This window comes from Moschus berezovskii, chromosome 21 (assembly GCF_049115385.1).
Source record: "Moschus berezovskii isolate FMDL1 chromosome 21, NW_MosBer_1.0, whole genome shotgun sequence".
In the NCBI taxonomy this organism is placed as follows: domain Eukaryota; kingdom Metazoa; phylum Chordata; class Mammalia; order Artiodactyla; family Moschidae; genus Moschus; species Moschus berezovskii.
Genome location: NC_142480.1, coordinates 11912284 through 11926808, shown reverse-complemented (window position 1 = coordinate 11926808; position 14525 = coordinate 11912284). Strand labels below are relative to the sequence as shown.

General features: G+C 40.9%; 1 protein-coding gene and 1 pseudogene across 3 annotated transcripts in view; both read left to right on the top strand.

Moving 5' to 3' along the window:
* Positions 1-14525, top strand: part of UNC79 (unc-79 subunit of NALCN channel complex) — a 222807-nt gene that overhangs the window by 94407 nt on the left and 113875 nt on the right. For all 3 annotated transcript variants that reach the window (XM_055417627.2, XM_088829774.1, XM_088829773.1), the window contains 4 exons: positions 1581-1808; positions 6073-6214; positions 11736-11815; positions 11900-12048. In XM_055417627.2, the coding sequence (XP_055273602.2) occupies positions 1581-1808; positions 6073-6214; positions 11736-11815; positions 11900-12048 (599 nt within the window). The remainder of the gene's footprint in view (positions 1-1580; positions 1809-6072; positions 6215-11735; positions 11816-11899; positions 12049-14525) is intronic.
* Positions 13536-13968, top strand: LOC148774493 (NADH dehydrogenase [ubiquinone] 1 beta subcomplex subunit 2, mitochondrial pseudogene; annotated as a pseudogene).

Genomic DNA, 14525 nt, shown 5'->3' with positions numbered 1-14525 from the left:
TTAAATTTTTATTTTGAAACAATTTGAGACTTGCAGAAAAGTTGAAAGAATAGTACAAAAAATTCTCAAGTACTTTCTCCCAAATTCTCTGAATGTTAACATTGATCACATTTATTTCTCTTCTCTCTCTCTTAGTCTATATATGTATGTGTTAATTATAGAATTTTTTAATGAACCATTTGAAAGTAAGTTGAACACAGGATATGCCTTTATCCTTAAATCCTTTAGAGTGTTATTTTCTAAAAAATGGCATTCTTTTACAGAACCACATACAGTTGTCAAAATCAGGAAATTAATATTGTTATAATACTATTATCTATTATCAAGCTTATAGAAATTATTCATTAAAATTGACATAATAGTCATATCATCTTTATAGCAAAAGAAAAAAGTGATTTTTGATTGAGGACTAAATCTAGCATCATTCATTGCAATGATTTGTCCTGACCCTTTAGTCTTCTTTATTTCAGGACAGTTCTTCAGCCTTTATCTGTCATATTCTTGACATTTCTGAAGAGTACAGTCCAGTTATTTTATAGAATATTTCTCAATATGAGTTTGATGTTTCCTTATGAATCAATTTGGGTTCAGCTCATTTGTCAGTCATACTACAGATTTGATTTTATGTTTACAGTGTCTGATATCAGGAGGCACATGACATGATAATGTCCCATTTCAGGTGGTGATAACTTGGTCAGTGTGATTTCTGCCAGATTTCTCCACTACAAAGTCACTACTTACCCCTTTGTAATTAGTAACTAACTTATAGAAAGCTACTTTAAGTCCAATTTCCCATTTCTCATCAGGCTTTCACCTAGTTTTAGCATCCATGGGTGATTTATTTCTGAATCAATTTTTATTATGATGGTTACCAAATGATAATTTGCCAATCCCATCATTTCTTCTAATTTATTAGCTGGAATTCTACTGAAGAAGTAGGTTCCCCCTCTCTCCTATTTATATATTGATATTTATTTGTTTAATCTACTTATATCCAAGTATACTCATGAATTCTTATTTTGTTCAGTGAGCTAAAATCCATTACTATAATTATTTATTTTGAGACCCATATTTGGCCAATGGGTGGCCCTTCAAATTGGTTTCTGTGTTCTTTTGACATACACCCATCATTCTGTGAACACTTCCTTAATGTCTTGCATGTTAAAATGTTCCAGGCTCATTTTACATTTTTCCTGGAATCAGCCATTTCTCCCAGGAGTTCTGGTCCCTTTAGTGGATAAAGGTATTTAGAAACCAAGATCTGGACATTGGGTGAGGAGCAGCATTTTTTAAATGTATAACATCTCACAAAGTGATGGGTTTAAAAAAGTACCCTCTTTTAAATGTCTTACATGAATTAAAGCATAACTTCCATTACTTGGTATTGTGTATATATTCTTTTTAGAAGAGTCCATGGAAAGCAATGTATATTTATGGTCTGTAAGCTGTGTTATCTTTAAATAATATTGTCATCAGTTAGTGAAAATTATCCCCAATTAGAGTGCCAATAGAATATTGAACAAAAGGATCAAACTCCTCCTTCTTTTTTTTTTTTTTTGGCCTTTTCTTTGATCTTTCAGATGGAGTTGCAAGATGATGGGATCACAATGGGTTTTGAGCACAGCTTATCAAAGGACATTATTTCCATTATAAACAATGTCTTCCAAGCCCCCTGGGGGGGCTCCCACACCTGCCAAAAGGAAGAAAAAGCAATTGAGTGTAATTTATGTCAATCTAGTATTCTCTGCTATCAGCTTGCTTGTGAACTCCTGGAGAGACTGGCTCCCAAAGAAGAAAGCCGACTGGTGGTAAGCAGTTGAAGAAAGGAGATGATCCACGAATAATAGTAGTTAAGACTGCCGTAGGTGGTGGAATGAGTCTTCCATCTTATGCTCCATGCTGGGTGACATGTACAATTGTGTTAAAAGAAAGTTTTCCTGTTCCTTTCATCAACTCAGGCTCCTGGTAATAGATATGAAATGGAGCTACCTGACACAGAAATCTTGAGTTAGAATTCTTGAATCTTGAGTTATGGTTGTAACATATTTATTCATACAGTTTTCATATAACGCATTACTGGTATTCTTTTTTTCTATCCTGGCAACAATTTAATATTTTAAGTTAATTTTCACTGGACTAAAGTTGCTTTACAATGTTGTGTTAGTTTCTACTGTATAGCAAAATGAATTTTACTGGTATTCTCAAAATAATTTTATCACAACGTTTTGTTACAAAGTTTAGATAACAGTGAATACTACAAAATATACACATCAAATATTGAGTAGGTAGATTGGAGGTAGACATGAAAATTCCTGAGTAACCTAGTGTGTAAAGCTCACTGACTCTATCAACAACCAATAAAGTTTTCATTTTCTGCTTTTTAAGAAAATTGTTTAAATAGGGAATAGCTGCTGCTGCTGCTAATCGCCTCAGTCGTGTCCGACTCTGTGTGACCCCATAGACTGCAGCCCACCAGGCTCCCCCGTCCCTGGGATTCTCCAGGCAAGAACACTGGAGTGGGTTGCCATTTCCCTCTCCAATGCGTGAAAGTGAAACGTGAAAGTGAGGTCGCTCAGTCATGTCCGACTGAGTGACCCCATGGACTGCAGCCTACCAGGCTCCTCCATCCATAGGATTTTCTAGGCAAGAGTACTGGAGTGGGTTGCCATTGCCTTCTCCGAGGGAATAGCTAATATATGCCATAAATTAGCTACTTCACATATTAGTTATTCCCTGTTTGGGCTATTTACCATCTTAAATACACACATCACCACCCTCATACCATCATAGATAGATGAACCTGAGTCATTCGAGCCAGTGTTCCACATCTTCTCTGTTTCTTCCCTTAGTGTTTGTCTAGGTAGAAAGTGACTTCATTAAAAAAAAATCTTGTGAGGTCTAGTATACATGCAGTAAAGTGTTTCTTCAGTTTTTAAATACCTTTCAGCCCATGTAACTCATTAGTCTTACTTGTCACAATGTACTATTCCTGCGATATGGTCTTGTAAACTCATTGGGAATATAGTTTATTTCTATTACCTACAACAGTCACAGTAATAGATGGTTTGAGAACATCATCTAACTTAGCGTCTAGTCAGGAAGATGTTTAAGTAAGTGAAACACCGTGAGACAGACTGATGAGCATAAAGAGAGAGCTCTGAGAAGGAGGTAGCTATGAGAGAACAGAAAAGGGCTGAGTCCAGGTCAGACGTGTGTTAGAGGTGGGCAAGGTCTTCCCAGAGGAGATGGCTTCTCAGTGCCTCTATGAAGGAAGAGCGGAGTTAATGAAATGATGGTGATAGGAAAGAAGGACTTTTGAGACCTAGGAAGCTCTCTGCTTAAATGATACAGAGGAAAGAGGATGATGATTTACTCAGGAAACTGTGTGTAGGTCGTTGTTGATAGAGCAGAGAGAAAGATAGAAAAGGAGAGAAAGGTAGGGTCCATTTTATAATCACATTTATTAAAGGCTCTGTCTGCTAGCCTAAGAAGTATGGATTTTATCTCAGTGACAATGAGGGAATCCTGAAGAATTTTAATCAGGGTGCTGCTATAATTTCATGAATTTGAGAAATTCTGCCAGTGGAGGAGAGAGATAAGAGGATTTGGATACCCAAAACAGGAATCTAGCCAGAAGATTAATTGGTCACTCAGGGAAGAAACAGGGCAGCCTGAACTAAGGTAGTGATGGCGGTGATGAAGAGAAGTCATGGGACTGATGGATTTTTAGACAAGAGAATTGACAGCACTTGGTGTTTAGTTAGTGTTTTTTTTTTTTTTTTTGTCTGTGTTGTGCAGCATGTAGGATTTAGTTCCCTGACTAGGGATTGAACCTGTGTGCGCTGTAGTGCAAGTGCAGAGTCTTGACCACTGGACTGCCAGGGAAGTCCCTGGTTAGTGTTTAGAGTTGGAAAAATTGAGGATAAATCCATGTTTTGTGGTCTGGGAACTGATGATATTGACATTTACAGAGAATTAGAGGTGAGTTACTGGGTATATGCAGAAGAACCAATATGCACCATATCGAATTTCATGGAACTCAGTTTGTAATTTGACTTAACATCTTATTCATGGGTGACCTAGGCACAGGGCCTGTCTCATCAAAATTAAAGCTGGCAAGGATAGTCTTCAGAACCTTCCCAGACACCATTTTAGCTCTGATTTTTTCTTCTTTTGTATCCCAAAAGAATACAAAATGCTTGAGCATTTGAGCTGGCAAATGCTTGCTTTGAGCTGGCAGTCAAGTAATTCTTCAGATTTTTACCTATGAAAGTATTAAATAAAGAAGATATTTAAAAAATTTATTTTTAAAAAGTTTTAAGTTTTATTTTATATTGGAGTATAGTTGATTTACAGCATTGTTTAGTTTCAAGTGTACAGCAAAGTGATTAAATTATGCATATACATATAACCATTCTTTTTCAGATTCTTTTCCCATACAGGTTGTTATAGAATACTGAGTTCCCTGTGCTATACAGTAGGTCCTTATTGATTATCTATTTTATATATAGTGCAACTGAAGCAACTTAGCAGCAGCAGCAGTGTGTATGTGTAATCCCAAACTCCCCCAAACCTTTCCCCTAAAACAGGATGATTTTAAAAGAGGATATTTGAAGGTGAAACTTCAAAGAAAGAATAAAACTGGGATAGGAGGATAACTAGAGATGGATATTTTAAATAGTAGCCGTACCTAGCATGTACTCTCTCTCTCTTTCATTTCAAATCTCTTCCACTAATTTTTCAGCTTGTTATATATCTGTATATAGATATATAGATGTGGTGTTAAGTATATTCACACTGTTGTACAGCCTATCTTTATAATATTTTTATCTTGCAAAACAGAAACTCTATACCCATCAAACAATAATGCTCATTCCTCCTTCCCCTTAACTCTGGAGAATACCATTTTACTTTCTGTTTCTACGACTTAGACTCCTATAGATACCTCATATGAGTGGAATCATACAATATTTTTCCTTTTATGACCAGCTTATTTCGCTTAGCATAATGTCTTCATGCTCAAGTGCTCGGTTGCATCCCACTCTCTGTGATCCCATGGACTGTAGCCCGTCAGGCTCCTCTGTCCATGGGATTTCCCAGGCAAGAATACTGGAGTGGGTTGACATTTCCTACTCCAGGGGATCTTCCCAACCTATGTATCAAATCCACGTCTCTTGTGTCTCCTGCATTGACAGGTGGATTCTTTACCACTTGGGCCACTTGGGAAGCCTGGCATAATGTCCTCAAGGTCCATTCATATTGTATTGTGTGTCAGAATTTCTTTCCTTTATAAGGGTGAATAATATTCCATTGTATATATTTGCTACATTTTGCCTATTTGTTCATCTGTTGATGAACACTTGGGTTGCCATACCTAGCTCTCTTTAACTCGCATGTTATAGAAATGTCTTGCTCTGAAAAATTTGACTTCCCCAAGGCACCAGTATGTATATCCAAATATGTTGATGTGAAGGTTTCCCAGGTGGTGTAGTGGTAAAGAATTTTTCTGTCAATGCAGGAAACACAAGAAATGCAGGTTCAACCGCTGAATTGAGAAGATCCCCTGGAGTAGGAAATGGCAACCCATTCCAGTATTCTAGCCTGGGAAATCCCATGGACAGAGAGAGGAGCCTGGCTGGCTACAGTCCATGGGGTCACAGAGAGTCAGACATGACTGAGCACACACACACACATTGATGTGAACCCTTATTATTCTCTGCTAATTAAGTACTGTTAGTGAACAAAATGAGCATGGGTTGGAATTACTAGGCAATTGAGACAATCACAGGAATTAAAGCAGAGGTGAGAAAGCAAGCCTAGGAAGTTCAACAGTGTTTTTAAGATTTTTTTTTCCATACGTATCTTAAGCTAATGAAAATGTTTCAGAAAACAGCTGATCTAAATGTCCTTTAACCATTATGCCAATAACCGTTAAGGAGGCAGTGCCTTTGCTCCCCCAGGTTTCAGCACGGGGCCTGGGACCAGCAGGTGCTCACCTATCTTTGTTGAACTAAGAGGGACTTCACATCCCCAAAGGGCTGCTCATCTGGCTGCTTGTCATGTCTATTTCAGGAGCCCACAGACAGCCTTGAAGATAGCCTCCTTTCCTCCAGACCAGAGTTTGTTATCGGCCCCGAAGGTGAGGAGGAGGAGAATCCCACGAACAAGCATGAGGAGAACCCTGGCACCTGCCCCGAGCCCATGGAGCATGCTGGTAGGTGGACTGTGGCTTGTGGGGAGGAATGGGCACACCCTACCCAGTCTACACTAACATTCAGGACCTGGGTTGCTTAGACTTCTCTAGACTTGGGCAAGTTCAGACTGCTGCACATGAACCATTTCTTTCAAGATGATGAAGTGAACAGATCCAGGGCGTGCTTCTAGTAGAGCAGAAGTCCCTGAGCATGTTTCTGGCAATAGGAGCTTGTGAGCGACAAAAACCCACCCTGTCAGTGAAGACAGCATCTCCACATTGAACCGTGTTCCATGAATCGGGTTCTCTACGGAGAAGTAGCTGTGAACTAAGGTTGAAGGGCCAAACTCTGGGAGATAGTGAAGGACAGGGAAGCCTGGTGTGCTACAGTCCATGGGGTCACAAAGAGTCAGTCATGACTGAGCGACTAAACAACAGCAGCCAAGTGGAGGGTGCCAGCACTCTTGAGAGCTACTCAGGTCATTTGGCCAAAGCACAGTGCTTTTGGATAGAGGTGGCCAAAGCTGCGCCCCAGGGCTTTGGCTGGTACCTTGGATGGGCTCATTGTGAGAAGCTGTACAAGTCATATTCTAAGGCTACTTGGTTGGCTCTGCTCAGAGCTGGGAAGAGGTATGACCTCATTCTAGTTTGCTTAAAGGCTCTGTGTAGGCTAATTGGGAGCAGCAAGATGGCAGGAATAGGCCCACATGAAATCATCTCCAGCTCTTCAAACTCTGAAGGGGTTTCAGAAATTTAGGGTGTGACTTCACATGCCTCTGGCAAAGCCTGGTTTCTGGATCTGCACTGTGGCACTCTGAATTTGTATGCTTCCACAATCTTGAACTGTAGGTATAACTGGCCCCTGGGGGACCCGCTCCCCAGAACCAAAGTTTGGGAAGCATCACCCCTTCAGTGAACAGCAAACATTAAATAACTATTTTGTGGGGCTCCTTTTCAGCTCATGGGGCATCTGATCAGACCAGGGTAACTACATTGTTAGTACAAACTGCTTGGTTGGAACTCATTGCTTCAGCATGAACTGTATAAAGAGTTAGTTGAGGGTGAATATATTGACTTCCCGGGTGGCTAAAGTGGTAAAGAACCCACCTGCCAATGCATGAGACGTGGGCTTGATCCCTGGGTTGGAAAGATCCCCTGGAGGATGAAATGGTAACCCACCCCCAGTTTTCTTGCTTGGAGAATCCCAGGAACAGACTGGCAGGCTACAGTCCATGGGGTTGCAAAGAGTCAGACACGACTGGCGCACACACACACACAAACAGAATGTTGACTCACACTGTTTAGAGCCATTGACATTTAGATGAGGGAACACCTGAGATCACCTGCTTCATTGGTTCTCCGGGTGTACTGGAGGTTGTACGTCTCTGTGTTTTCTTTTGACTGTCCTTAACTGGGGCGGCAGTCGGTGAGAAGATGTGGGCAAAGGATGAGAAGATCCAGGCTCCCCACCCTGCTTCATCCAGGGTGCTCCGTCTTGTGCTATTTCATATGTCGGAGCTCTAAGTACGATTCTGCTTCAACAAAGGATTTCACGGAAAGAGCTTTGAAACCTGCCGATCTCGGTCAGCCTTCTCACTTCGTGGATGAGGAAAGTACATCCAGGACAGTTGAGCATCTTGCTCGTGGTCATGCAGCTCATGTTGTTCACTCCTGATTTATACTTTATGCTTAACATGATTCCAAAATGTACTGGAGTGTCAGGGTCATCTGAGGAGTTGAAACACAAACCCAGTGAAATGAGCTCCACCTGCTCACCCTTGATCCTGGGTATACCTGGGGTGGGAGACTGGAAATTGGTAACCCAAATACTGTGCAACTAGTTAGTGTCAGGGGTGGGACTAGAACCCATGTCTCTGGGTTTACTTAGATTTACTAATTATTTGCCAAGACTGAGGCCCAAGGCCATGTTTCTATCAGGAATTAATGCCTAAGGAAAGCATGGATTTCACTTATTTTTTTTTCTCTGAAAGCCACATAGTGGATTTAGTCTTTTATTAAAAATTAATTTATTTATTTTAATCGGAGGGTAATTTTTACAATATTGTGGTTTTTGCCATACATCGACATGAATCAGCCATGGGTATTCATGTGTCCTGCCATCCTGAACCTCCCTCCCATCACCCTCCCCACCCCATCCCTCTGGGTGTCCCAGAGCACCAGCTTTGAGCACTCTGCTTCATGCATCAAACTTGTACTGGTCATCTGTTTTGCATATGGTAATATTCATGTTTCAATGCTATTCTCTCATATCGTCCCACCCTGGCCTTCTTCCACATAGGCTAAAAGTCTGTTCTTTACATCTGTATCTCTTTTGCTGTGTTGCCTATAGGGTCGTCATTACCATCTTTCTAAATTCCTTACATGTGCATTAATATGCTGTATTGGTGTTTCTCTTTCTGACTTATTTCACTCTGTATAATAGGCTCCAGTTTCATCCACCTCATTAGAACTGACTCAAATGTGTTCTTTTTTTTTTCAATAGCTGAGTAATATTCCATTGTGTATATGTACCACAGCTTCCTTATCCATTTGTCTGCTGATGGACATCTAGGTTGCTTCCATGTCCTAACTGCTGTAAACAGTGCTGCGATGAACACTGGGGTACATGTGTCTCTTTCAATTCTGGTTTCCTTGGTGTGTATGCCCAGCAGTGGGATTCCTGGGTAGTATGGAAGTTCTATTTCTAGTTCCAGTTTTTAAAGGAATTCCACACTGTTCTCCATAGTGGCTGTACTAGTTTGCATTCCCACCAACAGTGTACGAAGTTTCCCTTTTCTCTATACCCTCTCCAGCATTTATTGTTTGTAGACTTTGTGATGGCAGCCATTCTGGCCGGCATGAGTTGGTACCTCATTGTGATTTTGATTTGCATTTCTCTGATAATGAGTGATGTTGAGCATCTTTTCATGTGTTTGTTAGCCATCTGTATGTCTTATTTGGAGAAATGTCTGTTTAGTTCTTTGGCTCATTTTTTTTATTGGGTTGTTTATTTTTCTGCAGTTGAGCTGCAGGAGCTGCTTATATATTTTGGAGATTAATTCTTTGTCAGTTGCTTCATTTGCTATTATTTTCTCCCATTCTGAAGGCTGCCTTTTCACTTTGCATATGGTTTCCTTCATTGTACAAAAGCTTTTAAGTTTAATTAGGTCCCATTTGTTTATTTTTGTTTTTATTTCCATTACTCTGGGAGGTAAGTCATAGAGGAATCTTGCTGTGATTTATGTCCGAGTATTCTGCCTATGTTTTCCTCTAAGAGTATTATAGTTTCTGGTCTTACATTTAGACCTTTAATCCATTTTGAGTTTATTTTTGTGTATGGTGTTAGGGAGTGTTCTAGTTTCATTCTTTCACAGGTGGTTGACCAGTTTTCCCAGCACCACTTGCTAAAGATATTGTCTTTTCTTCATTGTATATTTTTGCCTCCTTTGTCAAAGATAAGGTGTCCATCAGTTCAGTTCAGTTCAGTTCAGTCGCTCAGTCGTGTCCGACTCTTTGCGACCCCATGAATCACAGCACGCCAGGCCTCCCTGTCCATCACCAACTCCAGGAGTTCACTCAAACTCATGTCCATCGAGTCGGTGATGCTATCCAGTCATCTCATTCTCTGTCGTCCCTGTCTCCTCCCACCCCCAATCCCTCCTAGCATCAGACTCTTTTCCAGTGAGTCAACTCGTCGCATGAGGTGGCCTGTGTGGATTTATCTCTGGGCTTTCTATTTTGTTCCATTGATCTATATTTCTGTCTTTGTGCCAGTACCATACTGTCTTGATGACTGTAGCTTTGTAGTACAGTCTTAAGTCTGGCAGGTTGATGGATTTCACTAATGATCTAATACCTGTACTCTTTCTATGTAAATAGATTTCTTAAACCCAACATAGCGCACAAATCAATTAACTGCTATTTGAACAATGGTTAAAATCAAGCAATTGATTTTTATAAATTACACTTCCCTTGTGCTTAATTGTTTATAAGCTCCACTTACCTAAACATTTGCTCTATTCATCTCCCCCAAATACTACTTCAGGCTCTGGTCACAGTTTCTGGTCTATTTTTCTCTCTCACTCTCTGCTGTTTGCAGGACACAGTTATAACTTGTCTCCTCAGGGAAGAGGAATTGTTTTCCAAGACCGGCCTTCCCTGCTGCCGAGCACCCTGGTCCTGCTTCTGCTTCGTGGGTCTTCAGGCAGGGTTCTTTAGCTCTTCTGTCAGAGATTAGAGGAATGCTCTATTGATATATGTTCAGTGGTTTCCTCCTCTTTCTAGAATATTTCCTGTTTCCTGTTTTGTGGCCTTGCACCTATTTCTTACAGTAGTCAGATAAGTCCTCCTTTAAAAATATTTTTATGCTAGACAAAGATGGTTTGATTCTCAGTGTCTCTCATCCTAGGAATTGCCAAAACTTATAATAGTGCTTTGAAAACATTTTACACTAGTTTCGACATTTGAGAATTAACTTGTGAATTCTTTTCTCTGGCATGCCTCGTTTACAATATACCTTCCTCAAGCCACCCCCACACCCCCAACTATAGAGCAAAGGTCTTTTTAGAGATCTTCACAAGAAGATAAAACCATGAATAGTTCTCATTTAAATATGCTCAAGTCTTTAAAAGTATCATTTTTTTGCAAGAGTAAGTCCTGTGCATGTGTGAAAAGGATACATGTGAATCCTGGGGTAAATCCTTAGGTGTTAATACAACTTGCATATGTCTCTTTGAAAGTGAAAAAGAAAGTGAAAGTGTTAGTTGCTCAGTCACTCAGTCATGTCCGACTGTTTCTGACCCCAAGGACTGTGTAGCCCATCAGGTCCCCTGTCCATGAAATTCTCCAGAAAGAATTCTGGTATGGGTAGCCATTCCCTTCTCCAGGGGATCTTCCTGAGACAGGAATCAAACCCTGCTTGCACTGCAAGCAGATTCTTTATCATCTGAGCTTCCAGGGAAGCCCACATCTCTCTTTAATACCTGCATTCCCCAGTGGCTCAGATGGTAAAGAATCTGCCTCCAATGCAGGAGACCCGGGTTTGATCCCTGGCTTAGGAAGATCCCCTGGAGAAGGAAATGGCAATCCACTCCAGTATTCTTGCCTGGGAAATTCCATGGAGAGGAGCCTGGCAGGCTACAGTCCATGGGGTCATAAAGAGTCAGACATGACTGAACGATTAACATTTTCACACTATACTATCTCCCTTTCAAATAGGAAGGCAAACATAGCTAGGCCCCTCCAGGTATGAGCAGAACTAGGTGCCCACAGGAGCATAGGGCTGGGCTGGGATTGCTTCAGGAAATGAAAGATATCTGAATACACAGTGGAAGTTGGAAGCTAAGGATCCTAAATCTAGCTTTCCTGCACTTGCATTATGGGAAGTATATATGCTTACTTGGAGAGCAAAGAAACACTTTACATGAATACTTTTTAATATATTCTATTTCTATATTTACTTCTCTTCATTTTGTGGTCTTGATAATTCATGAATGATGGGGAAAAGAATTGTGCTAACTTGTGTGTAATTATTTCTTCCTAGCAATAAAGAATGATACTGAAAGAAAGTTTTGCTCCCAGCAGCTTCCGGTAACATTGAGACTAATATACACCATTTTCCAGGTATATTTTTTGAGATGTTTGAATATTTTATTTGGTAGCATTGCCATTTGCGATAACTCAGTAAACATGTGATTCTTTGCATAGGAAATGGCTAAGTTTGAAGAGCCAGACATTCTTTTTAACATGCTCAATTGCCTGAAGATCCTCTGTCTACATGGAGAGTGTTTGTACATTGCTAGAAAAGATCATCCTCAATTTTTAGCCTATATTCAGGATCATATGCTGATTGCAAGGTATGTCTTCCTAATAGTGTTTTTGTCTGTTTCTATTTTAGATTTCATCTGTGAAAATCAGTGTCAGAATAAGACTTATCAACTCATTGGGTTATTTCTCTTAGTCAGGACAGACTAATTTGCCTATAGGAACTACTTTGATTTCTTTTATATAGTCTAATTTTTTAAGTATATCAATATGAGGAATAGTAATTTGCTAGATTATGTAGAAGTAGAAAAGGTAAAATAAGGATTATTTTATGTGTTTTAATTGTTAGATGACTTAAGAATATAGTGTATGCTAGAAAAATGTCAATTGGTATAAGTTAATAGATACCAAATACAACTGAGTAAGACTCAACATCTTACTTGAAGTAGAACTGGTAATAAGCATCTAAATCTCTCCATATATTGTCTGAAAAGTTATTTTTTAGAGATTGCTGAAGCATTTTGAGAAAAAATGAAATATTGTCCTAGATTTACTAATGATTTTCTTCCTGACAACCTTAAACTACCTGTTACAGTGTTCTTGGAAATAAGTCAAAAAAATATTATTCTCATTTATATGTAAGCAAATGAGATAATTAAAAAACAAAAGTTTGGTTCAGGTTAACTTGGCTTCCCAGGTGGCTCAGAGGTAAAGAATCCACCTGCCAGTATAGGAGACACAGGTTGGATCCCTGGATCAAGAAGATCCCCTGGAGAAGGAAATGGCAGCCTACTCCAGTATTTCTGCCTGGAGAATCTCATGGGCAGAGGAGCCTGGAGGGCTACCGTCCAGAGGGTTGCACAAAGTTAGACACAACTTAAGTGACTTAGAATGGAAAGCGAGGCTGGAGGTTGGGACGCAAGAGTGAAAGGCCTTTGAAAATAGAGGCTTTGTTGTTGTTTGAAGTCATGCCTGACTCTTTACAACCTCATGGACTGTAGCCTGCCAGGCTCCTTTGCCTATGGGATTTCCCAGGCAAGAATACTCAAGTGGGTTGCTATTTCCTTCTCCAGGGGCTCTTCCTGCATTGTGTCTCCTGCACTGGTAGGTGGATTCTTTACCACTGATCCACCAGGGAAGCCCAATGTTTATGTTTGTTGATATAATTATAATAATATAGACATGTCATGGTGGCTCAAATGGTAAAGAATCTGCCTGTAATGTGGGAGACCAGGTTCAATCCCTGAGTTGGGAAGAAGGGAATGGCAACCCACTCCAGTATTCTTGCCTGGAGAATCCCCATGGGCCGAGGAGCCTGGCAGGCTACAGTTCATTGGGTTGCAAAGAGTTGGACATAACTGAGTGACTACACTATGACTACTACTTAATTAATGGTCTTTGGAGATCTATGGAAGATTTTGAAACAATGAACAGGGTCAGAATTGTACTTTCATAGCATGAGTATGAAGAAAAGGGGCTTCCCTGGTAGCTCAGACGGTAAAGAATCCACCTGCAATGCAGGAGACCTGGGTTCAATCCCTGGGTTGGGGGTGCAGCCTGGGCAATGGCCAGGCTAACGATGGCTGGCATGTTGGCTCTAAAGCGACTGGCGCCTTTTGCTCACGTTGGAGGCCACCTCTTCAGAGGCCACTGTGCACAGGCGGCTGGAGCTGGTGGCATCCGTTGGGCTGGCTGAGGTGCGCACATCCAGCCCCGGTACAGACAGTTCCCGCAGCTGACCAGATCCCAGGTGATCCAGGCCTAGTTCTTCAGTGCGACCATGTGGTTCTGGATTCTCTGGAGCTTCTGGCACGACTCAGATGCTGTGCTGGGTCACTTTCCTTATCCCGACCCTTGCCAGTGGACAGATGAGGAATTGGGTATCCCTCCGGATGATGAAGACTGAAAACGGAGGCTCAGCTCTTGCCAAATGGGTTCACCCCATGTTTCTTGTTATGTTTAACATTTGTCTGTAAACATGTTTTGACTTTGCACCTATGATGGTTCCGAAGAAGCAGTGCATTTTATTAAAAAAAAAAAAATCCCTGGAGGAGGGCATGGCAACCCACTCCAGTATTCTTGCCTGGAGAATCCCATGGACAGAGGAGCCTGGTGGGCTACAGTCCACGGGGTCACAAAGAGTCAGACGTGACTGAGTGACTAAGCACAGCACAGCACATGACGAAAAGAGACCACTGGGGACCGTCCGCATTTGAGGGGAAGCGAAGAGCTTGCAAAGGCTTTGGGAATGTTAAGATACAATACAGAACTTCCTTCTGAAAAGTTTGTTTGAAGAAGAAGGAACGATCAGACACTTAAGAGGGGAAAAGAAGTGGATGTCAAGTGTTCTTTGAATAGAGAAGTTTGGAACATTTATGGTCCATAGAAAGGAGTAGAGGAAAGGGAGTAGTTGGTGGAGCCAAGTCCTGGAAGGCAGGATCAAGAACACGGGTGGGGAGAAAGAGGAGGGATGCCTTTTCCTTTGAAAGGAGATGCATTTTTAGGAAAAGGAAAAGTGCCAAGGGGATCATAACAAGTAACTGGAATAGTAACAAGTAACTTAAGAATA